This window comes from Phacochoerus africanus, chromosome 1, assembly GCF_016906955.1.
Source record: "Phacochoerus africanus isolate WHEZ1 chromosome 1, ROS_Pafr_v1, whole genome shotgun sequence".
Taxonomy (NCBI): Eukaryota; Metazoa; Chordata; class Mammalia; order Artiodactyla; family Suidae; genus Phacochoerus; species Phacochoerus africanus.
The window spans coordinates 211,019,078-211,044,081 of NC_062544.1; the positions used below are offsets into that span (position 1 = coordinate 211,019,078).

Here is a 25,004-nt window from a genome sequence, read left to right on the forward strand (position 1 = left end):
ACCTTTGCCTCACATGAAGGCTTACAGGAGGTAATGTAGGTGAAACACTGGTAAAAGACCTGTCACTTAACTCATGGTTAGGTACTAATAGCTATTTTTATTTTATATCATTTTAATAAAATAATATGAGTGAGGGGAACTTTATTTTTTGTTAAATAGATATTTAAGTCTTTCATGAAGACTTAAAAATTTGATATAATAGGAAATATTGCTTCATAGGGTATACTTAAGAACTCGTTTCTTTTTCAGGGGGCTGTACCCGCAGCATATGGAAGTTCGCAGGCTAGGGGTCGAATGGGAGCTACAGCTGCTGGCCTCCACCACAGCTACAGCAATGCAAGATCCTAGCCGCATCTGCGATTTACACCACAGCCCATGGCAATGCCGGCTCCTTGACCCACTTGAGCAAGGTCAGGGATCGAACTCACATCCTCGTGGATCCTAGTTGGGTTTGTTAACTGCTGAGCTATGATGGGAACTCCAAGAACTTGTTTCTTTAACTCATTGTTTTTGGTATTTTTAAATGATTTCTTCAAGGTAGACAACAAAGAATTTTCCAAATAAAATGCCAGTTATAATAGAAAACTCTAATGTGGTTCATTGTTTGAGATCATATTCATAATCTACTTGTTCAACATTTTCATAGAAGCTTTTTAAATGAAATAATTCATCTTAAGTAGTTAGGAGGTATGACTTCAGGATTTTGGAAGATTTTAATTTAGACTTAATTAATGTTAATTTTTTCTTACAAAGTTATGTGGATGATTTTGTTTCAGTTAAAGTACCAGAGAATCTTGGAACGGTTAGAAAAGGAGAACAAAGAATTGAGAAAATTAGTATTGCAAAAAGACGACAAAGGCATCCATCATAGAAAGCTTAAGGTATTTTAAGTTTGTTTTAATTTGTTAATTCTCAGAACTTGTCCACTTCACATTGTGTGCTCGTCAATACCAGTTTTTAAAGAACTGCAAAGTGTTCTGTACTTTTCTTTCTAAACTGATCTCCTTGGAGGGTGGAGCGATCTCCTTCCTATGTTAAGACATTTCACAAATTATATAGTCTCCAAACATTTGCTTTATATCATGCCCATAAATTCTTCATACTTTTAAAAGTCATTTCTTGTGAATCAGTTCATTTTTTCTGAAATACTTAAGTTGCTCTTCAGGCTTACTTAATGTCTATGGCTACAAAACCAGCAATGTAAGTTGATAAGACATTTGCATGTGACTTATCTTCATTGTCCTACTTGTATTTCCACTGAATGAAGAGGCTATTTTATTTCTTCAGTTTTATAGATGTTAACATTTTCTTCTGAAAGGCTCCTTTGGCATTTTTAAAGAATTCTTGAAAAAACATGCTGGCATTGTTATTGGCACATTGGTAATTACCATTACCAATAAATCAAATCTTATTCCATTTTAAGTCAACCTGTATGTGCTCAAATACATTGAAGTAATTCTTTTACCTTAAAATATCATAAGTAAACAGAATTTGTATGTAGCAAAACTGCAGTAAATCAGCGCATACATTTCATTGCCAAGGTTCAAAAATATATAGTTCTCAGAAGGGTTGTGGAGAAAAGGGAACCCTCCTGCACTGTTGGTGGGAATGTAAACTGGTACAGCAACTATGGAGAATAGTTTGAAGATACCTTAGAAATCTATACATAGAACTTCCATATGACCCCGCAATCCCACTCTTGGGCATATATCCGGACAAAACTCTACTTAAAAGAGACACATGCACCCGCATGTTCATTGCAGCACTATTTACAATAGCTAGTACATGGAAACAACCCAAATGTCCATTGACAGATGATTGGATTAGGAAGATGTGTTGTATATACACAATGGAATACTACTCAGCCATAAAAAAGAATGACATAATGCCATTTGCAGCAACATGGATGGAACTAGAGAATCTCATCCTGAGTGAAATGAGCCAGAAAGACAAAGACAAATACCATATGATATCACTTATAACTGGAATCTAATATCCAGCACAAATGAACATCTCCTCAGAAAAGAAAATCATGGACTTGGAGAAGAGACTTGTGGCTGCCCCATGGGAGAGGGAGGGAGTGGGAGGGATCAGGAGCTTGGGGTTATCAGATACAACTTAGAATAGATTTACAAGGAGATCCTGCTGAGTAGCATTGAGAACTATGTCTAGATACTCATATTGCAACAGAACAAAGGATAGGGGAATAAAATGTATATACATGTAAGAATAACTTGAGCCCCATGCTGTACAGCGGGAAAAAAAAATATGTATATATGTATATATATAGTTCTAGTTTTAACCACCATGTATGAGTAGTTCTGACTCTGAATTATGACTGTAAATAAATAGCATGACTTTATTTACAAGTCAACACATGGCATTTGAAAAAAGTCATATCCAAGTCTTAATATATGTTGAGAATTTGAGAAATTGTATTTTCTCTCATAAAATGAAATGGTGATGAAAATTTGAAATTTTTTTTTTAGGTGGAGGGGATAATAGTTGCTTTCCTACTAACTTTTTTCTAAATGTTGAGAGATGAAAACAACTATAGGCCCTCATTTTGTTCTTACCTTGGCATTAATTTATTAATTATTAAATTCTTTTTTTAGTTTTTTTTTTTAATTTTTTGCTTTCTTATGGCTGCACCTGCACACCTGCAGCATATGGAAGTTCCCAGGCTTGGGGTCCAATCAGAGCTACAGCTGCAGGCCTACACCACAACCACAGCCGTAGCAATGTGGGATCTGAGCCGCATCTGTGACTTACATTACAGCTCACAGCAACGCCAGATCCTTAACTCACTGAGGAAGGCCAGGGATTGAACCCACAACCCCATGGTTCCTAGTTAGATTCGTTTCTGCTATACCACAATGGGAACTCCAATTATTAAATTCTTGATAGTAGCCTTTTTCCCGAGCCTGTTTGTATGTTCATTTATTCCTCGAATACTTGAAGCTTGTTATTTTCCAGGCTCCATATTTGATACTAGTTTAACTGAGAAAACAATAGAGGATGCCTGCCCCTGGTACTCTCACATTTTAGGTTGCTCAGTTGTCACTATACACTTAAATCTTTCTTACTGATTTAACAATAATCTTGGTGGATCTCAGGGATCCTTCAACTCTCTGTACCAGGCCAGGTATAAAAAATTTTATTCTGTACTATTTAACACTTACTAAGAACTTTTATTTTCACAACTAGAAAAAGCAATACAGTGATTATGGAAAACATTTTGAATTTATCCGCTTTTTTCTCTTGTCCATTTTTTTTAAAAAAAAGTTGACTGTTATTAATTTTTTGAATTTTATAGAAATCTTTGATTGACATGTATTCTGAAGTTCTTGATGTTCTGTCTGATTATGATGCCAGTTACAATACACAAGATCATCTGCCAAGGGTAAGTGAAAAAATAACACAGTGAACTTGTCCACTAGCAAAAAAAAAAAAACAAAAACCTAGTTTTTAAAAAAAGTTGTATATATACCTACATTCATAGACAAGGCATAAAATTTTCTCTAATACTCATGTGTTGTAGGTGATGTCCTAAGCAGAGAATGTTGTTTGACTCTATTTTGTGTCATGAAGGAAAGCTATCAGATATTTGGGATTACGTATTCATAATATCCATGATATTAAAATACCTGAGTGGTGGATCAAAGTAGGTATATGAGTGAAATTTACCCTCAAAATTTAAAGTGTCTATATAAAATAAATAATAAGGACATATTGTATAGCACAGGGAAACTAAACTCAATATCTTGTAGTGACCTATAATGGAAAGAGTTTGAAAAATTGTATAACTGAATCACTTTGCTGTATGCTTGAAATCTGAGCAGTGCCTCCATAGCAACCCGAGCCACTGCAGTCAGGTTCTTAACCCACTGTACCACAGTGGGAACTCCTCAACAGACTCTTTTTTCATGGATGGTATTTTAGATTTAACTGCGGATAATTTTTTTTTTTTTGTCTCTCTTTTTTTGCCTTTTCTAGGGCCGCTCCCGTGGCATATGAAGGTTCCCAGCTAGGGGTTGAATCAGAGCTGTAGCCACCGTCCTATGCCAGAGCCACAGCAACGCAGGATCTGAGCTGCGTCTTCAACCCACACCACAGCTCACGGCAACACCGGATCCTTAACCCACTGAGCAAGGCCTGGGATTGAATCTGCAACCACATGGTTCCTAGTCATATTCATTTCCGCTGCGCCACAACGGGAACTCCTAAATGTGGATAATTTTTAAAAATTCTCAGCAGCATTTCAACTCTATTTAAATTTAAGTTGGTATCAGAAAATATAAATATGTGTTTATTTATTTTGTGGTAAGGTTGTTGTGGTTGGAGATCAGAGTGCTGGAAAAACTAGTGTGTTGGAAATGATTGCTCAAGCACGAATATTCCCTCGAGGATCTGGGGAGATGATGACACGTTCTCCAGTTAAGGTAAGAAGATAGGCCTCTGGGTTCATAGACTTACTTTGGGGATCATTTGTAATGTATTAAAATGTCGAATCACTATGTTGTACACATGAAAGTAATATAATACTTTTTGTCAATTATACTTCAATTTTTTGTTGTTGTTGTTGTTTTTGTTTTTTAGGGCCGCACTTGTGGCATATGGAGATTCCCAGGCTAGGGGTCTAATCGGAGCTACAGCTGCCAGCCTACGCCAGAGCCACAGTAACGCATGATCCGAGCTGCGTCTGTGACCTACACCACAGCTCACAGCAACACCAGATTCATAACCCACTGAGCAAGGCCAGGGATGGAACCTGCAACCTCATGGTTCCTAGTTAGATTTGTTTCCACTGCACTACAGTGGAACTCCTATACTTCAATTTTAAAAAAGAAAGAAATTGGCCAAATGAAGTTCCTAAGGAAAGTATTTTAATGAAGTTTGTCCATTGTGTTGAAATGAAGAATTTTGATAAAAGAAATAGTTGATACACAGCACTTGGACTTAATGCTAGTTTAGAAATCCATAGGAGGCACCCTTCGGGCAAGAACAAAGATCAGGAGTTTGTGGCTTGCCTGAGGGATGTTAACAAAGGAACAGTTGGATGTACAAGTTTGGAGAGCGTCTGGGCTAGAGATAAAAATGAAGGAGTCATAATCAGACATCTGAAAGTGGTATTTAATGCCCCCACCCTACTGAATAAGATAACCTAGGGAGTGAGTAGAGATAGAGAAGATGCAGGACAAAGGTTGCTTCCTGGGCACTGCCAACAGTAAGAGGTTGAGGGAAGAGGAAACAACAAAGGAGCTTGTGAACGAGCAGCCAGAGTGATGGGAGGGAAACTGGGACAGTGCAGTGAGCATATCCAGGGGGCTTGCAGGGGCATCAGCCGTGAGGTCAGATGCTGCTGATAGATCAAGGAAGACACCCTGACAGATCCGGTCATTCATTGAATTTGCCGGTGGAAGCAAGTAGGTAAAATACAAGGACATTTTCTTCTGATTGCTTCCAGTTCCTCAGTGAAATAAGAAACTAGATTTATCAGCTGTTAAGTAGAGGGGGGGGGAAGGTATTGAAGACAGAGCTAAAAGAGATGTGTGAAGTCTCCTAGGCACGTGGTGACTCTAGGAGTGAGTTGACAAGTGTACTTGAGAAATTGCTAGTTGAGAGAATTGCTGAGTTGTACTGAAGTTCCCATTAAGGTCTATGGACATAAATCTAAGGGGAATCTGTGTGTGTGTGTTGGTGGAGGTTTTAGTTCAGCTGCTGAGTAGCATAGGTAGGTATAGAGTGATTGGAGAATTGGAAAATTGAAATGACCAAGAATGAAGGCCAGAATAGTGGTAGAAAGTGAGGCAGTGGGAGTTCCCATTGTGGCGCAGCAAAAATGAATCTGACTAGTAGCCATGAAGATGCAGGTTGGATCCCTGGCCTCACTCAGTGGGTTGGGGATCTGGCATTGCCATGAGCTGTGGTGTAGTTCACAGATGCAGCTCAGATCCAGCATTGCTGTGGTTGTGGTTAGGCAGGCAGCTGTAGCTCTGATTAGACCCCTAGCATGGGAATTTCCATATGCCATGGGTGTGGCCCTAAAAAGAAAAAAAAAAAAAAGTGAAGCAAGGAGGCTGAAGCTGCAATCTTGCAGAAATGAAGTCTGTTTAGAACTGCAATAGTCTGGTATGATTCTTAAAGAATACATTTTGGGAGTTCTGACCCTGAATTCAACCGTGTTATGTGAAGCTAGTTTCTTTTTCATTGCTTTCTGTTATTGTGTGAATATACAACACTTTATAGATCCATCTTATTATTAACAGGCATTTGGAATAATTCCAGTTTAGGGGGAATAAATGAACTGACTAGCCTTATATCATGCTCTGTAATCAACTGTAAAAACACTGTAAACCTACCTTTTACACTAGCACCCTAATTGTAGTGTGTGTGGCTGATACTGTATTTTAGGGAGGAGTTAGTTCACTTTTTCTTCTGGCAGACAGATGTCATGGACAGATTTCTTTTTTTTTTTTTTTTTGTCTTTTTGCCTGTTCTGGGGCCTCACCCACAGCATATGGAGGTTCCCAGACTTGGGGTTTAATGGGAGCTGTAGCCGCTGGCCTACGCCAGAGCCACAGCAACTCGGGATCCGAGCCACGTCTGCAACCTACACCACAGCTCACGGCAACGCCGGATCCTTAACCCACTGAGCAAGGCCAGGGATCGAACCCACAGCCTCATGGTTCCTACTCGGATTCGTTAACCACTGAGCCATGACGGGAACGCCCAGTGGACAGATTTCTTTGAAACAGACAAGGGTGGTTTCTTTCCAGTTTGCCATTATTCCTCCAGTATTTACCAGGACTTCTCCTTGGTGGACTCTGAACTTCAGATTTTTGTCTTCCCTTGAAGAATAAGATTGCCAAAATCTTGATTTAGCATTTTTAACCTCTTTAGCAGCTTCTATCCGCGTTGTTCTTAATGTGCAGATGCCTTAAAAGGAAATTGTGCATAGAATATAGAGCTTAGTTTTTGGAGTTTCAGTTCTGAATCTTTTTTCTCTAAGACCATGGCACCTCAAATTTCAGTCTCAATAACCCTGAAATCCCGATTTTGTCTCCTTTACGCAGTGGGACTTATACAAGTTTTAGCTTCTCTCCCAGGTGGCCCTGTGCCACAGATCAGCAGATGCCCTGGGGGGAAAATAGCTGCAGGAATATCCCCCTAGCCCACCCCAAAGCCTTTGGGATCTTGGACTTAGTCCAGACTGCTCTTCTGATGAGCCTTCAAACAGCTGGCTTTTGTTTGTTACCTTATGTATGCTTAGCTAATCTCAGTAGAAGGAGTTGTGTTTTAAAAGTGAAATGGATCGTTATAGAGAAGCTTGAAAAGTTAGTTTGACAAGTTAAGAAATGTGAAGTTTATAAGTTCTCATGAAACCACTGCAGTTGTTGGGGAATTTCTTGCACAAATGTCACTCCTTTAGTGAAGGCTGCCCTAGTTCTCCTTAGTATCGCTCTCCTCTGTGGCATCCTAGGTTTTGTTATACCGACTTACTATTTCTGTGTATGTTACCCCCAATATCTAGCAGAGTCTAAACCAGGAACAGTCAGTTCCTTGAGTTCCTCCATCTATAATGTCTGACACAGTTAGTTCTCAATAAATAGAGGTCAGATAGATAAGTTGTTCTTTACCTAAATTTGCCTTTGAAGTGAAGTGCAAGATTTCCTTTTAGTTTTTCAGGTTTTGAGATGGATGGTTTTGTGCTTAGTACTCTTTGTATAACATTGACTGGGAAATGAGGACCATGCACCTCACTGCTGTGGGAATTAATAGGAATTGTAAAGAGTTGTCTCAATTTTCTATTAATTGCAGGTGACTTTGAGTGAGGGTCCTCACCATGTGGCCTTGTTTAAAGACAGTTCTCGGGAGTTTGATCTTACAAAAGAGGAAGATGTAAGTAGAATTCATATGAGGTTTATCAAAATGTGTAACTTTTTATAACCTGTGTAAACGTATAAAAGACAACTAAATGAAATATTTGCTAACTGGAGATTTTCTTAGGATTTTGTTGTTTTCCATTGATAGCTTGCAGCATTAAGGCATGAAATAGAACTCCGAATGAGGAAAAATGTGAAAGAAGGCTGTACTGTTAGCCCTGAGGTAAGTGTTGAAATTCATTTCAACAATATTTTATGGAAATCCAGTGTTTATGATTTGAAATCATGATATTGGCATTGATGTTTAGATTTCAGCTGTTCCAAGATACATAGCCCTTTTCTTTATAATAATCCAAATGATGTATTGTTTTGTGGGTAATTTTCTAGAATAATTAGTCTTAGGATCAGAAAAATTGTAACTTTTTTTCTGAGCTATATATCTGAATGGAGGAGATATAGAATTTTCAGAATATGTGTCACCGAAAAATTCCTAACAAACTGCCTCCCAAAATATTTTTTTGGATCCCCCTCCCCCCAAACAGACCATATCCTTAAATGTAAAAGGCCCTGGACTACAGAGGATGGTGCTTGTTGACTTACCAGGTGTGATTAATGTAAGTATATGCAAAACATGTGTTTTATCTTATTCCTATTGTGGAAGACATTTATAATGACATTTGAAACCTTTTTCTTCAAGACTGTGACATCAGGCATGGCTCCTGACACAAAGGAAACCATTTTCAGTATCAGCAAAGCTTATATGCAGAATCCTAACGCCATCATACTGTGTATTCAAGGTAAATCTTATCAAAAGATTGTAATAGCAGTAATATTCTTCTTTATTTAACAATCCAAGCTTTGCTCTAAATATGCATGTTTCATAAACATACAAGTTGTGTGTTTTGTCGTCTCTTACTTGTTCATTTTATTAGTAAATAGATTTGAAGTTAGTGATATTTTGATAAATTTCACTATGTAGGCATCATAGAAACTTTTATTGGCCAGACTTTGTTTTCATAACTAAAATATTAAGAAAAATTTTCTTACTATAATATAGACACATGGATATAGCTTGTTGAAGTTTTTGAAACCCACTTTGTAACCATTAAGGTGTCATTTTTCAATTTTTTCAGATGGATCTGTGGATGCTGAGCGCAGCATTGTTACAGACTTGGTCAGTCAAATGGATCCTCATGGAAGAAGGACAATATTTGTTTTGACCAAAGTAGACCTGGCAGAGAAAAATGTGGCTAGTCCAAGCAGGGTGAGGGCAAGTTCTTTATTTTGAGAGAATAGAGCCTTTGTACCAACTTTAGCTATGACAGGGACTGATTGGGGGGGAAAATTTCCTTGTGAAATATGAGCAATGGGATTTTTCTTGGTTCTTAAAAACAAACTATTATAAAGTTATAGTAAATTAAGTACAGTTTTGAGGTAAAAGTGGAATTCCACAATTGTAATTAGTTTGTTTCAAATACTTAAAACTGCTAACGTTGTTGCTCTTAAGTCGTTTTGTCAGCTGACAGTCATTACCCTCATTTGCAATATTTTTTGCTTTAGTTTAAAATTTTTTTAGTTGATGTTCATAAATTAATGTAAAACTACGGACAGTTTAAATTCCTTTTGGACTTTATTCTACTTTTTAAAAGTTTTTACTATTATTTATTTTCAATGAAACATCACCTTTCCTAACTGATGAAAGACTGTGTAGCAGATAATAGAGAAGGCGTTCGATGGGGTATCAGGTCCAGCGTTCTTATTCATGCTCTACCATCAATTGGCTACACATGTCTTTGGGAAAATCTTATTTCTGCATCCAGACAGTGCACAATCCAGCCTATTGGTCTAGTTGATCTCTAGACTGATCTCTAGATTGGTCTGGTTCATTAAAATGACTTCTGTGACTTTTGTACCTGGTGTTCAGTGGCCCTTCCGTCCTCTTCTCTTAACAAGGAAAGAGTTTTATTTCAGGGTAACATTGTATATAAGTTTTATTAGGGCATGCTTTCTACTTAATTGTAAAGGCATAAGGTGAAAGTGGATAAAAGTGCACAATCTATAGCCAGATTGTTTGGTTTCAAATACACTCTACAGTTTGCTGGCTGTGTAACCTTAGGTAAGTTATTTAACTTTTTCAGTGCTCTAGGCCTCGTCATATCTGTTGGGAATGAAGATATTAATGGTACTACCTCATAGGTTATGAAGATTTTTGAGTTAAATACTTGTAAAGTGGCTGAAATAGTGCTTGGCTCAAAAGTGTTATGTAAATGGTGACTATCATGTTGTTATTATTATATCTTCATCCCCCAAAGAGCAAGAGCTTCAGGTATAGAAGTACCCATCCCTCGTGCTACTGCTTAGAATTTCTCCTTTTCCTGTCTGAAACTTTGTGAGACTGTGCCTCTGTAATGGGGGCTCCCAAGGTGGAACACCCCTAGGTTGATTCTCTTGAAGGACTTCTGGGATTCAGCACATAGTCATACTTATACCTTAGATTTTATTATAATGATGCAAAGCAAAATCACAAAAGGAGAAGGTGCAAGGGATAATGTCTGAAGAAAACCAGGCTCACATTTCCAAGAGTCCTTTCCCAGTAGAAATCCCTTCAGCAGGAAGTTACTCATCAGAGGCTCAGCACCTAAGGTGGTCATGTAGGCACCCTCAAGTACGAAAAGTCCAGATACCCAAAGGAAAGCGGATGTTCAGCATAAACCACGTTGATTGCACAGTGAGTCTGTTATTTAGGACAAGCTTTATATCAATGTAGGAAGTAGTTTACCTGTTAAGTTCCTGGTGCCAACTGAGGACAAGCAGGCCTTTCTGAGGACAGTAGTCGCAGGCCTGCTATGTTAACTCTTTCCTGCGCAGCCTCCTGTGACCTTATCTTTAAGGGTAAGGCCTGTAGTGGCAGTATTGGTCCTGATGGAGAAGGGGAGAAGTGAGGGTAGAAGCAAATTTGCATTCCTCCCATCTCTCCTTGTTCTGTTCATTTCTTTCTCTTCTGTAGGAGATTGAGTTTGTATTCCTTTAAATACAGTTTAAACTTATGTCAGTCTTTCTTATAACAAAGATTAGCTTAGGGACAGAACTTGTCTTAGAGGAGGGATTCTTACCTCAGTGTTAATCTGAATGAGCTTCTGGAAGTAGAAACTTTTATATTGTGTGGGGATGATAGATCTCTGTGTAAATGTGCATTTTTTCTGGGGACAGTCTGGTTTTTATTCTATTTAAAAAGGAGTTTTGGCTCTAAAAGAGTTGAGGATCTTTTTTTTTTTTTTTTTTTAAGAGAATTTTAAAAAGTCCACCTTTATTAGGATTTAGATATTTGGAGAAGAGTATGGGGAAATAATAATAGCAGCTACCATTTATTGAGTGCTTCTGCATGCCTGGCACTGTTAAGTATCATATTCTATTATATGACCTTTTAAACTACCATTTTGAAAAAGTTAAGAGGCTTTCTTAACGCTACATACCTATTAAGTGTTAGAGCAGAAGTTCAAACTAAGGCCTGACTCCAAAGCATTGTATACATTCCATGTTCTACTTTTGGTACTTATGTTTTAATAATACATTTAACATAACAAAATTAAATGTATTTAATTTTTTTCCTCAAATAACAATTGAAATACATTATCAATACTTTTGTACAAACTTATATATTTAAACATATATGTCAACATTACTAAATTTGCTTTCTAAATGAGATATTATGCTTTAAAACTTATGTAAACCTATGTCTCATGTTTATTTTTCCCACTTTTAAAAATAGATTCAGCAAATAATTGAAGGAAAACTCTTCCCAATGAAAGCTCTAGGTTATTTTGCTGTTGTAACAGGAAAAGGTATGCCAAGACAGATTACTATAGTTTTTGTTGTTTGTTGTTTTCAAATAATAAAGATGAATTTTCTTAGTGAGAACTTTACCATCATTTGTCCCTAGGAAACAGCTCTGAAAGCATTGAAGCTATAAGAGACTATGAAGAAGAATTTTTTCAGAATTCTAAACTTCTAAAGTGAGTATCTTGTTTAAATATTGAAAGAATTTATAGTGAGAGAGTAGTTATCAACTATTTTTATTTATTTATTTATTTATTTTTTAGGGCTGCACCTGAGGCATATGGAGGTTCTCAGGCTGGGGGTCTATTCGGAGCTACAGCTGCTGGCCGACGTCACAGCCACAGCAACTTGGGATGTGAGCCACATCTACAACCTACACCACAGCTCACGGCAACACTGGATCCTTAACCCACTGAGTGAAGCCAGGAACTGAACCTACAACCTCATGGTTACTAGTCGGATTTGTTTCCACTGCGCCACAATGGGAACTCCTGTTTTCATTTAAAAGTTTGTTTTGTAGCGGTCAGTTTAACATTGAATTTTCAGAACTTTTCCCTTTTCCCACATAGTGATCTGTACCTAATAAACAAGTCCTCAAGCTACCATGACAGAGTTGAGGGCATTTGCTCACATGATACAGTACATTCTGCCATAATAAACTTCCTCGTGGTACATGGGCACTAAGCAACAACTTCTCTTGCAGTATTGGGGAAAGTTGGAGTGAGGGGTGTGGGTGTCTTTAAATAGGTATTGGTAGAAATTAATAGAAATAAAATAGTGACAGAAAAGCGAAAAAGAAAAGCTAAAGGGCAACAATGTTTTACAACATTAAAGCATATAGAGAATCTCTTGAACTGGAAAATCGTGTTTGCCTCTGTATAGTAGAGGAAATTAAGGCGGTCCTTGCATAAGTAATCTTGAGTATTGTCTGTTGGGATGGGAGCTGGCGAGTGTGTAGAACTGTGCTGTCCAATGCAATAGTCACTAGTCTTGTCTGCTGATGTTTAATTACTTAACATGCAGCCAAATGGAAACTTCAGCTCCTCAGTCATACAAGCCATACATTTCAAGGCCTCGGTAACCCCATGTGACTAGTAGCTGCCATGTTGGCCAGCACGGACACAGATTACTTTCTTCATCACAGAGAGTTCATTGGGAAGCCCTCGTTAAAATGAGTAATTCTCATTATATTATAACAAGCGTATTCTCAAACTTGGTGATGGTATTGTCCTTTCTGCCACTTTAACATACTTTAGCTCTGATTGTTGTTTTATAGGACAAGCATGCTAAAGGCACACCAGGTGACTACAAGAAATCTAAGCCTTGCTGTATCAGACTGCTTTTGGAAAATGGTACGAGAGTCAGTTGAACAACAGGCTGATAGTTTTAAAGGTAAGTTGGATTTTTAAAATAAGCTGTCAAATTTAGAGATTTTATTAGCTGGCATTCTTCGGCATCCGTCAGATTCTTTAGTCCCTTTCTTTAACAGTTGCTTCTAGGTTAGTATGTAGGAAATGGAAAAATGCAAATATTCAGTTGTACAAGAGCAGGATTTTCCCTTTGAGAGGAAGCATTGCTAAGAACACATTACAATGTTCAAACAGAAAGTTTGCAGTTGTATGTGGAAGAAAGAGCCTAGTCAACTATAGAGAACTCTGATTCCCCCCTTTTAGAGGGAGGAGAGGAAATGTGTTGGGAAGCAGAGTGGCCAGTATGCTTCAGCTACATTGTACTGATTCCCACGAACCCGAACTGTCCCATCCCATGGCTTTGCTTGCTTCCATAGTTTCATTTGGTGGGAGTATACCTTCCTTCCCTTTTCTCATTGAAAGATCCTACCTATTTATCCCATTTAGTCCCTCAGCAACCTTTTAGGTATTATTCCCAGTTTACAGAAGAGCAAACTGAAGCAGAGGACAGCTTACCTAGGTAACACACCCATCGTCACACAGTAATAGATAATAGGCCTGGATCTGAATCTTGGTGATTTGACTTCCGAGCTCACACTCCTAGTAGCTCTACTAAATTGCTCCAGCTGCGTGCTTTGTGGATTGAAAATGGGAAGCTACAGTCAAGGAGACTGGTTTATAAAACTGTCGCGATAATGCAGTTCTGAGATGTGAGCCCAGAGGGCTCAGGAGCTGGCGCACACTCAGAAATTCAGGTAAAGAGTTCCCGTGGCACAGCGGAAATGAATCAGACTAGGAACCATAAGGTTGTGGGTTCGATCCTTGGCCTCGCTCAGTGGGTTAAGGGTCCAGCATTGCCATGAGACGTGGTGTAGGTCGCAGACATGGCCTGGATCTGGCGTTGCTATGGCTGCGGCATAGGCTGGCAGCTGTAGCTCCAATTTGACCTCTAGCCTGGGAACCTCCATATGTCGCAAGTGCGGCCCTAAAAAGCAAAGAAAAAAGAAATTCAGGTAATACAGAAGATAGGTAAGCTAGCCTTTAACCACTGCATCTGGAACAAAAGAGAATCTTCAAACCTGTGCATCTTTCCTTTTTCCTCAGCAACACGTTTCAACCTTGAAACTGAGTGGAAGAATAACTATCCTCGCCTCCGAGAACTTGACCGGGTAATATTTGTGTACCTTGTGTAATATTTGTGTATCTAAGCCTTGATCGTCTTAGGCTCACCTTATACTTATATACATTATTTTGTATATACCTAATTTAACGTCATGCTGTAACAAAATGCATGTTGATGAGTGAAATCTGGTAACCTAATTTTGATTTTGACCATAATTACTAATGTAGAGTTGCAAGAGTACATTTCCAGGAGCAGTTGTCACTTCTGCAATAATTTAAATTACTTATTACATAAGAAAAAGTAATTAGGGATCATAGGATATCAAAACAAATGATTAAAATGTTTTCTGAGAAAGTGAAGAGCATTCTTTAAAGATCTTATAGAATTAACATTTATGTAATGTAACTTAAAAATCATACATCACATTTCTCCGTTCTGTGATGTTCTATACATCATCTTTTCACCGTTTACCGTGGCGAGATATACTCTAAGCTAATGAGACTTCAGTATTGGTTTTCTTTGATTTTAAAATGCCATCAGCTGTAAAACACAGTAATTAGTAATTACTATTACTAATACACTAAACTAATATGTGTTGATAACTTTTTCACATAATGTTTATTACATGAAAAACTTCTCTGAACAAATGTGAAAAACTGCATTCAGAATTGAGTGAATAAGGTAGACATTTGTGTCAGTTTCTTTGACTTTATCTGCATATTAACATTCCTAATAAAAGAGGCTGGAAGTTCCTGTCATGACTTAGCAGTACTGAACCTGACCAGTATCCATGAGGACACGGGTTCAATCCCTGGCCTCACTCAGTGGGTTAAGGATCCAGCGTTGCCGTGAGCTGTGGTGTAGGTCACAGACGCAGCTCAGATCCCACATTGCTGTGGCTGTGGTATAGGCTGGCAGCTGTAGCTCTGATTTGACTCCTAGGCTGGGAGCTTCATGTGCTTCGAGTGTAGCCCTAGGAAAAAGAAAAAAAAGGAAAAAAAAAAGAGAGAGACTGGAAGAGAACAGCATTACTTGTTACTTTGTATACTTCAAACCTTAGCCCAGCCAAGTAGCCTGTCAGAGGCCTTCCTTTTAGTTATCTCTGAAAATCATGATGAGGCAGGTTGACTATCTTATGAAAATCTTACACACTTGTATCTGTATTGCCTAGAACGAACTATTTGAAAAAGCTAAAAATGAAATCCTCGATGAAGTTATCAGTCTGAGCCAGGTTACACCAAAACATTGGTGAGTATTTGACCTTTACTCAAAGACTTTACTATATGAATTATAATGGAATAGTAAAATTTAGATTGATAAAAGCAGTTATTTATTTTAGCCTTGGCTCATCCTCCCAAATACTTAGCAAATAGATAAGAACATGAAAGTACGTCTTTTTGAAAAATCTAACCACTATTTCTAGTCTAACCATGTGAGTGTTTTAAGTACAATAAATTATGTATTTATTAAGTATCTCTGAGATATTCTGAGAGATAGCTTTCTCCATGCTCTTTTTAAATCTTGATCCGTCTTAGGCTCACCTTATACTTAAATACATTATTTTGTTTCTATAAAATGATTTAGGTAAAAGGTTTAGCAAACTCTGCTTTAGATAAGTATCAGTCTATCAAAACTGGTTGCTATTTTGGATTATACATAGAGATACATTATTTTCAAATTTTCATATCTCCGTAAGAACACTGGTGCTTTTGTTAATATGGGCCTAATATGTGTTTTGTACAAATCACATTTGAAATTGAATCCTATTTGACATTTTTTTTTAAATGGCACATAAATGCCTCCTTTTGAAAATTACTCATGCAAATTGCTTTGAAGGCAGGCTATCTACCCCTTCCCTTTGTTTTATGTAAATATTGGTACTCTTAAGTTTGTTGGCATGGCTCTGTAACCAAAATAGTTCCATGTATCTCAAGAAAACTATGTATAAATACCCTTGACATTTTTATAATCATATTTTAATTAACAAATTCCTTGTATAAAAATTATTTTTCTAATGAAGTCTGTAGTAACTTAATTTATTCTTGGAGCACAACTCTCCTTACTGCCATTCATTACAAATATTTTCTGTAACTCTTCTATTTGCTCAGTTGAAGATTATCAAATTGAACTTAGGGAGTTCCCATCGTGGGGCAGTGGTTAACGAATCTGACTAGGAACCATGAGGTTGCGGGTTCGATCCCTGGCCTCACTCAGTAGGTTAAGGATCTGGCGTTGCCATGAGGTGGTGTGGGTCACAGATGCAGCTCGGATCCTGAGATGTTATGGCCGTGACGTAGGCCGGTGGCTACAGCTCCTATTAGACCCCTAGCCTGGGAACCTCCATATGCTGCGGGTGTGGCCCTAGAAAAGACAAAAAAAAAAAAAAATAGAACTTAGATAGTAATATCCAGTCCTTAAGTTTGTATCCAGTATTGCTAGTTTACTTTGTCACAGCACCCTTTCTTCCTCAGTGGTGAACCCTTTTCTCTCTTTAAGTAGTCAAAACTTTGCTATTTTTAATCTCTTCTCCTTATTCAAAAAATAATTCTGATCTTATCTATATTTGTTAATTAATCGTATATATATATATACACACACACATCACACACAACACTTGTTAATCTTTGTTATTATTTGTATTTTAAGCCAGTTCTATTGCTTTCTAAAAGTCAACTAGCTTTTACAGTTTGCAACAGATTGATTATGTGTGTGTGTGTATACACAGATACACATAGGATGAATATAATACTACCTATCTTGCTAGGTTGTATGAGGATGATGTACAGAACAAGTGATTGGTAGACTGTAATAATTAATAATGCTATTTATGAGATAAAAAATGTGCTTCTAAATTTCTGGCATCATCAATAGGAGCAGTTAGTTTTATTTGGACAGAGCAAATCAAATCAAAGTATACCCACACTTTGAGCCTTGAAGATACATCTGATTTACTTAACACATAGGTGGCTGAAAGGAATTGTGAAGGAACCAGAGACCTTTACTGCCAGATTTCCTGCAGAGAAGGCAAGGGAGAGAACTAGGACATCTGGTTGCTGGAGATTTATTCTCTGAGCTGCTGGGTCTTTTCATCACCCCACCCTTTTTTTCTCCAGGCTCTATAGTTTAACACAAACATAGGTTAGAATAGCAGGTCCTAATCTTAGCTATTCATGCCACATTTATTTCAGCTGCATTGCATGCAAAGTGTTTAATTTTTGTGATGTAGTCTATGTTGTCTTAGATGGTATCTTTTTGCTACATAATGCCTTATGTGACATTTTAGGATACATGTCTAAGATGTTTATAGTTAATTGATAGGACTGTTTGATCTGTATTTGGTGATCCGAAAGCAGTGTTACAAGCGTTTTGTCATTATATTATACTTCAGTTATACTTTAGGAAAGTTATTGGAGGTTTAGATTTGACATGATTCATTATGGTGAGAAATAGGCTCTTAGCATTTTCATGCAATGTGCTTCATCATTAGGAGTCGAATATGAACACTAAACAAGAAATAATGGTATATCATAAACACCATGTGACCACCATTTTGTTAGATCTTTTTTTTTTTTTCATGTCATTTAGAAGGATAACTGGCTGGATTTATAGAAATACACTTTTTAAAAAATGATGTCATATAGTATGTATACATTTTTTTGGTGAAAAGCATTAAGTTTATTTTGTTGAGTTAAAAGAATGAAAGGAAAATGGGACTGTCCAGTTAATTACCCTAACTCAGATGTAAGGAATCAAAAAAAAAAAAAAAAGGATTTCTTATATCATAATCTGAGATTTAAAGAGTAAATAAATGCTAATAAAGTCAGTGGCCAAATATTGCAGAGGCTGAGAGGTGAGAGCATGAAAGGTGACAGGTATTGTGAAGGCAGTTACTTAATGACTTTAGCATCAGAGGCAAGAGGCAGGAGATGAAATGGTGGGCATAAGCAAGATAAAGTTAAGGGCCTTTCAAGCCATGTTCAGAAGCTTGGAATTTATCCCACAAGCAGTGAAGGCCAATGAAGAGGCTTGGGTCAGAATTGCATTTGTAAACTAAAGATCTTTATAGTAGGGAATGTGGAACACAGGTGGAGAAAACTGAGCAAGGAGACAGTTGACTGTTGAAATTATCTAGACAAGTGTCAGTGGCTTGAACTTGAGTAGTGGTTGTGCAGATGGGGAAGAGGAGACATTTTTGAGATATTTTTGAGATGTTACCGGAGGATAGAATTGGCAGGATTTTGTGATTGAATGTGTAGGTAATGGAGAAAAGGCAGTTAAACACTGAGTACGTTTTTATCCAGTGAGCATATTGCTAGGGCTCTATGGAAATGAAGATATTTTTGACAAAGGTGAATGCATAAGAATCTTTACCATGGTTTTGTCTAAATGTGTAAAAATTGAAAACTTATTTATTTGGAATTACATAATATTTGATTTATCCATAGAGTATTACTATGCAGCCATTGAAAAATATAGGATGTCAACATGGAAAACTATGTATATACTTTTATATTGTATATATTAAACAATATGTGTAACGTCCACCTGTGTAAACACACACAAATAGTAAGGTAGGCATTAAATGTGAATAGTGTTTGTCTAATGAAAGAGAAATTGTGGAGGACCTCTTACTCTTTCTGTATTGGTTGAAATTATTATATGGAGTAAGTGCTTTAAAAGAAGAAATTTCCATTTTGAAAAAAAAAATTCCATTTTGAAAAAAGTTTGGGAGATAGGGTAATGAATAGAACTATCTGGTAATTGTATTTTGTGTGTTAGTAGAATTTGACCCTGGCTTATAGCAAAACTTAGGATAGAGAAAAAGTCAACAGTCACATAGCACATGTACTGGGGAAATTGGTGGATGTCACCTGAGGACTAGGAGTCAGGAATAGAGATTGTGGTACAAGGAGAAGATAGTTTCCACTTCCTAACTCTGAAGCACATTCAGCTGCAGCTTCCAGGCAGCAGAATTTGAGGACACTCACTGCCTGTAAGAGAGAGCCAGGAAGGGTTTGAAGATACAGGGGACAGGGAAAAAGTGAGAATGTAAAATGGTTTGTTTCTTATGGAGCCAGGGTACTGGGGGCACAATAAAAGTTTGTGTTGAAGGAGAGCAGGGGATATCTGGACAGAGGACAGCAGGTTGATGACGAAAGGGCGGGTGAGACCGGGTAAGGATAGGTGACAACAGCCACTTTTGGTGGATTGGGAAGGTGCAGCCTCCTCTGAGAAAGTTACCTAGGGCTTGTCAGGGTTTGGTGCTCTGGAACTTTGTTATGATCTCTTTTTTTTTTTTGGCAGCGTCTGCAACATACAGAAGTTCCCAGGCCAGGGATTGAACCCATACCACAGCTGTAACCAGAACCACAGCAGTGACAATGCCAGATCCTTTTTTCTTTTTCCTTTTGCCCTTTCTAGGGCCACTCCTGCGGCATATGGAGGTTCCCAGGCCAGGGGTCTAATAGGAACTGTAGCCACTGGCCTACGCCAGAGCCACAGCAATGTGGGATCCAAGCCACATCTGCAACCTACACCACAGCTCACAGCAACGCCAGATCCTTATCCCACTGAGCGAGGCCAGGGATCGAACCCGCAACCTCATGGTTCCCAGTTGGATTCGTTAACCACTGCGCCATGACAGGAACTCCAAAGGGTGTCTCTCTTATGGATTTCTGTCCCACAGACTCCTGGAAAGAGATAACAGACCATGTCTTTTCTGAGAAGGGAACAGCAAGAGGCCTTAGTGGTCGGAGTCTGGATCTTGATCTTTTGTTCATCTTTCAAAAATCTTGAGTTTGTGTTTAAAATTGTCTGACTAGAAGGCCCTGACAAGCTTCTTTTCTTCTAGCCTGTTCTTAAAAATTTTCCCATTATCTGTCATTACCATGACTAAATTGACTTTGTCCTTTAGGTCCTCAGTGGTGTATCCTTTTCTCATACGATTTCTTTTGTTTGTTTATTTTTATTGAAATATAGTTGAGGTACAATATTATACTAGTTTCAGTGTACTGCATAGTGATTTGATATTTGCATACATTATGGTATGATCACCATCATAAGTCTAGTAACCATCTGTCCCCATACAAGGTTTTGAATTTTTTTTTTTAAGATTTTTATTTTTTCCATTATAGTTGATTTACAGTGTTCTGTCAATTTCAACTGTACAGCAAAGTGACCCATTCATACACACACACACACACACACACACACACACACACACACACACACACACACACACACACACACATATATATTCTTTTTCTCATGTTATCCTCCATTATGTTCAATCACAAGTGGCTAGATATAGTTCCCAGTGCTATACAGCAGGATCTCATTGCTTATCCACTCCAAATGCAATAGTTTCCATCTACTAACCCCAAATTGCCAGTCCATACCACTTCCGTCCTTCTACCCCTTGGCAGCCACAAGTCTCTTCTCCAAGTCCATGAGTTTCTTTTCTGTGGAAAGGTTCATTTGTGCCATATATTAGATTCCAGATATAAGTGCTATCATATGGTGTTTGTCTTTCTCTTTCTGATTTACTTCACTTAATATGAGAGTCTCTAGTTTGATCTATGTTCCTGCAAATGGCGTTATTTTGTTCTTTTTTTTTTATGGCTGAGAGTATTCCATTATGTATATATATCACATCTTCTTAATCCACTCATCTGTTGATGGACTTTTAGGTTGTTGTTTCCATGTCTTGGCCCTTGTGAATAGTGCTGCAGTGAACGTACAGGTGCATGTATTTTTTTCAGTAAAAGTTTTGTCCAGATATATGCCCAGGAGTGAGATTGCTGGGTCATATGGTAGTTCTATATTTAAATTTCTGACGTTCTCCATACTGTTTTCCATAGAGGTTGTGCCAATTTACATTCCCACCAACAGTGTAGGAGGGTACCCTTTTCTCCACACCCTCTCCAGCATTTGTTATTTGTTGACTTGTTATGATGCCCATTCTGATCTGTGTGAGGTGGTACCTCATTGTAGTTTTGATTTGCATTTCTCTAATGATTAGTGATGTTGAGCATTTTTTCATGTGCCTGTTGGCCATCTGTATATTTTCTTTGAAGAAATGTCTATTCAGGTCTTTTGCCTGTTTTTTCATTGGGTTGTTGGCTTTTTTGCTGTTGAGTTGTATAAATTGTTTGTATATTTTAGAGATGAATCCCTTGTCAGTTGCATCTTTTGAAACTACTTTTTCCATTCCATAAGTTGTCCCCTTTTTTTTTTTTAATGGTTTACTTTGCTGTGCAAAAGCTTGTCAGTTTAATTAGGCCCCATAGATTTATTTTTGTTTTTATTTCTTGGGTGATCGACCTAAGAAAACATTTGTATGGTTGATGTCAGAGAATGATTTGCCTTATGTTCTCCTCTAGGAGTTTTATGCTATCTTGTCTTATGTTTTAAGTCTTTAAGCCATTTTGAGTTTATTTTTGTGTGTAGCATGAGGGTGTGTTCTAGTTTTATTGATTTACATGGGGCTGTCCGGTTTTTCCAGCACCACTTGCTGAAGAGACTGTCTTTTTCCCATTTTATATTCTTGCCTCCTTTGTCGAAGATTTAATTGACCAGAGGTGTCTGGGTTTATTTCTGCGTTCTCTGTTTTGTTCCATTGGTCTGTATGTCTGTTTTGGTACCAGTGCCACACTGTTTTGATGACTGTACTTTGTAATATTGCCTGAAGTCTGGGAGAGTTATGCCTCCTGCTTGGTTTTTTCCCCTCAGGATTGTTTTGGCAATTCTGGGTCTTTTACCCATTCAAGGTTATTACAGTATTATTGGCCTTCTTTGTCATGCTTTATTTTCCATCTCCATGGCTTACTTATTTTATAACTGGATGCTTTATAACTGGTGGATAACCTCTTTATCTTCATCACCTGTTTTGTCCTCTCTCATACTCTTGTTTTCTGGTTGTAATAGAAAAAGACCTAAAAATTAGCAAGGGAAAACCAGCAGCTAAGCTCAGGGAGTCAGCAGGTTTAATTTTACACAAAATGTTGAGTGAGTATGAGTAGTCTTGCATAAGAGGGAGTGTTGACTCTCTTCACTCAAGTGCCATTTGGCTTTTGGACAGAATGGGTGTTTCTGCTACACTGAGCTTTGGGGCTACATCCTAAAAGTTTAAGGTTAACTCTTAAAGCTGATCACTTGGTAAGCATGGTGTTTTTGTATGTCGTGGTATTATATTACAGTAGAGATTAGTTTGGGAAAAGCCCAGTAAATATTTTCTTGAGATTTCATTTTTTTCTTGATTGAAAGTTACCTTTTCTGTTTAGAGAACTGTGTCCTTGTAAGGTGTCTTTTTTTTTTTTGTCTTTTTGCTATTTCTTGGGCCGCTCCCGCGGCATATAGAGGTTCCCAGGCTAGGGGTCGAATCGGAGCTGTAGCCACCAAGCCTATGCCAGTGCAACCTACACCACAGCTCATGGCAACGCCGGATCATCAACCCACTGAGCAAGGGCAGGGACCGAACCCGCAACCTCATGGTTCCTAGTCAGATTCGTTAACCACCGCGCCACAACGGGAACTCCGTAAGGTGTCTTTTTGTTTGTTGGTTTGTTTGTTTCAGGGCTGTGCCTGCATCATATGGAGGTTCCCAGGCTAGGGGTGGAATTGGTTCTACAGCTGCTGACCTATGCCACAGCAACATCAGAGCTGAGCCGAGTCTGCAACCTACACCACAGCTCATGGTAATGCCAGATCCTTAACCCACTGAGTGAGCCTGAAACCTCATGGTTCCTAGTCAGATTGTTTCTGCTGTGCCATGACGGGAACTCCTGTAAGACGTCTTTTAAGGTAGAATTTTCAACTTGATTGTGCCTCTTTTATATCATCATTAAGTATTGAATAATTTTACCTAGCGATATCCTATAACATCTCTGTGCTTTGTGCTGTGGTCTGATAAATTGTTAAAATCCTACCAAGAAGTTTACAGTCTTGGAATCCACTTCAGAGTCAACATATACAAATATGAATATTAGGTCAATGAGCATATGAAAAGATGCTTAGAATTAATAGTCATCAGGGAAATGCACATTAAGACTGTAATGAGGTGCCACTGTAAGCCTGTTAGAATGACCAAAATGAAAATGACTAATCATGCCAAATGTTGGCAAGATGTAGAGGATCTAGAATTTTCATACCCTGCTACTGGGAATGTAATATGATCCAACCAATTTGGAAAACAGTTTGGCAGTTATAACTATATCTTATATAGTTAAATATATAATTACCATATGGTCCAGCCGTTCCACTTCTAGATATTTGCCCAAGAGCATATGTCATACAAAGACTTGTTAATAGATGCTCATGGCAGCTTTATTTGTGATAGCCAACAACTGGAAACAACCCAAGTGTCCATCAGCAGGTAAATAAACAGATGCATGCAATGGAATATTACTCAGCAAAAAAAGAAGTGAAATATGAATATACACAGCATGGGTGAATCTCAAAATAATTGTACTAGATGAAGATAGACACAATATCAGTGCATGCTGTATCGTTGCATTTGTATTAAATTCTAGAAAATATAAACTAATTCTGTAGTGGCAGAGAGCAGATCCAGAGGTTACAACTTTTGAGGATGATGAGTAAATTCATTATCTTGATTGAGGTGTTACACAGGTGTATACATGTGTCAAAACATTATATATGTGCAATTTATTGTAAGTTCATGGTATATCAGTAAAGCTGTTTATAAAAACTTAATTTTATATTTGAATGTATATTCTTGTAACTTCTCTTTTTAATTTCAGGGAGGAAATCCTTCAGCAATCCTTGTGGGAAAGAGTATCAACTCATGTGATTGAAAACATCTATCTTCCAGCTGCACAGACCATGAATTCTGGGACTTTTAATACTACAGTGGATATCAAGCTTAAACAGTGGACTGATAAGCAGCTTCCTAATAAAGCAGTCGAGGTTAGGATATAATTTAATTAAATGGGTAAGAAGCATTATCTGAAGGGAGTAGGAGCTGTGCGTTTTAGGTTTCATTCCCATCACAGCCACTGTCTTTCTTTTTGGTCCTTATGCTCCTTTTGGTCTTTATTCCTAATCTTCCTAATTGCTGTGTTGGGATTAACATTAATGCTGCTACTAGTTACTACTGTTAAAAAATAATTATTAATTGGTATCGTGTTGGTCCGAGGGTATTAGTCCTTTTCCCAAGGATAGCAGTTTACAAAACCAGCAAAGTTTGTTTGAATGTGAAATATTTTTAACTTCTTCTGTGGTTAGAGATTCTGTAAGGAAAATGTTTAATGGATGAAATTTCCACAGGGCTCAATTTTACTTAATTATTCCCTTAGTTAGAACCCTGAAGAGTGAAGAGAGCACAGTGTCAAAAGCAATTAAGAACTCAGCCTACTTAGGATTAAGTGGGCTAGTTATTCCTGTATTTTAGAACCCTGACGGTTAGACTAGGAATTATAAGAAAGTACGGTAGAGAATGCATTCCTATTACTCATGTATCTTGGCTCTATCTCTTTGTAGCTCTGCAGTCCTTGGGCTATTTGCTTAATAACCTTCCTGCTTCTTCACCTATAAAATAAGGATGAAAATGTGACCTGCATCACACATTGTTATGTAAAGGAGTTATCGTATGTAAAATACTTAGACAATACTTGGTCCATAGTAACCACTCAGTGAGTCCAGCTGCTCTGATGATGATGCTAATCGTCATCCAAGTTGATGTTGCCATGCATGTGACTCTGAAGAAGGACTTCTGTAGATAAGAGTCAG

General features: G+C 37.9%; 1 protein-coding gene across 5 annotated transcripts in view; it reads left to right on the forward strand.

The window, feature by feature from the left end:
- The window catches only part of OPA1 (OPA1 mitochondrial dynamin like GTPase), a 92,794-nt gene that overhangs the window by 29,262 nt on the left and 38,528 nt on the right, over window positions 1-25,004 (forward strand). For all 5 annotated transcript variants that reach the window (XM_047788942.1, XM_047788952.1, XM_047788967.1 and 2 more), the window contains 14 exons: window positions 777-881; window positions 3,317-3,403; window positions 4,329-4,442; window positions 7,822-7,902; window positions 8,035-8,109; window positions 8,429-8,500; window positions 8,584-8,683; window positions 9,020-9,150; window positions 11,656-11,728; window positions 11,827-11,899; window positions 13,000-13,115; window positions 14,237-14,301; window positions 15,427-15,503; window positions 24,017-24,182. In XM_047788942.1, coding sequence (XP_047644898.1) covers window positions 777-881; window positions 3,317-3,403; window positions 4,329-4,442; window positions 7,822-7,902; window positions 8,035-8,109; window positions 8,429-8,500; window positions 8,584-8,683; window positions 9,020-9,150; window positions 11,656-11,728; window positions 11,827-11,899; window positions 13,000-13,115; window positions 14,237-14,301; window positions 15,427-15,503; window positions 24,017-24,182 — 1,335 coding nt within the window. The remainder of the gene's footprint in view (window positions 1-776; window positions 882-3,316; window positions 3,404-4,328; window positions 4,443-7,821; window positions 7,903-8,034; window positions 8,110-8,428; window positions 8,501-8,583; window positions 8,684-9,019; window positions 9,151-11,655; window positions 11,729-11,826; window positions 11,900-12,999; window positions 13,116-14,236; window positions 14,302-15,426; window positions 15,504-24,016; window positions 24,183-25,004) is intronic.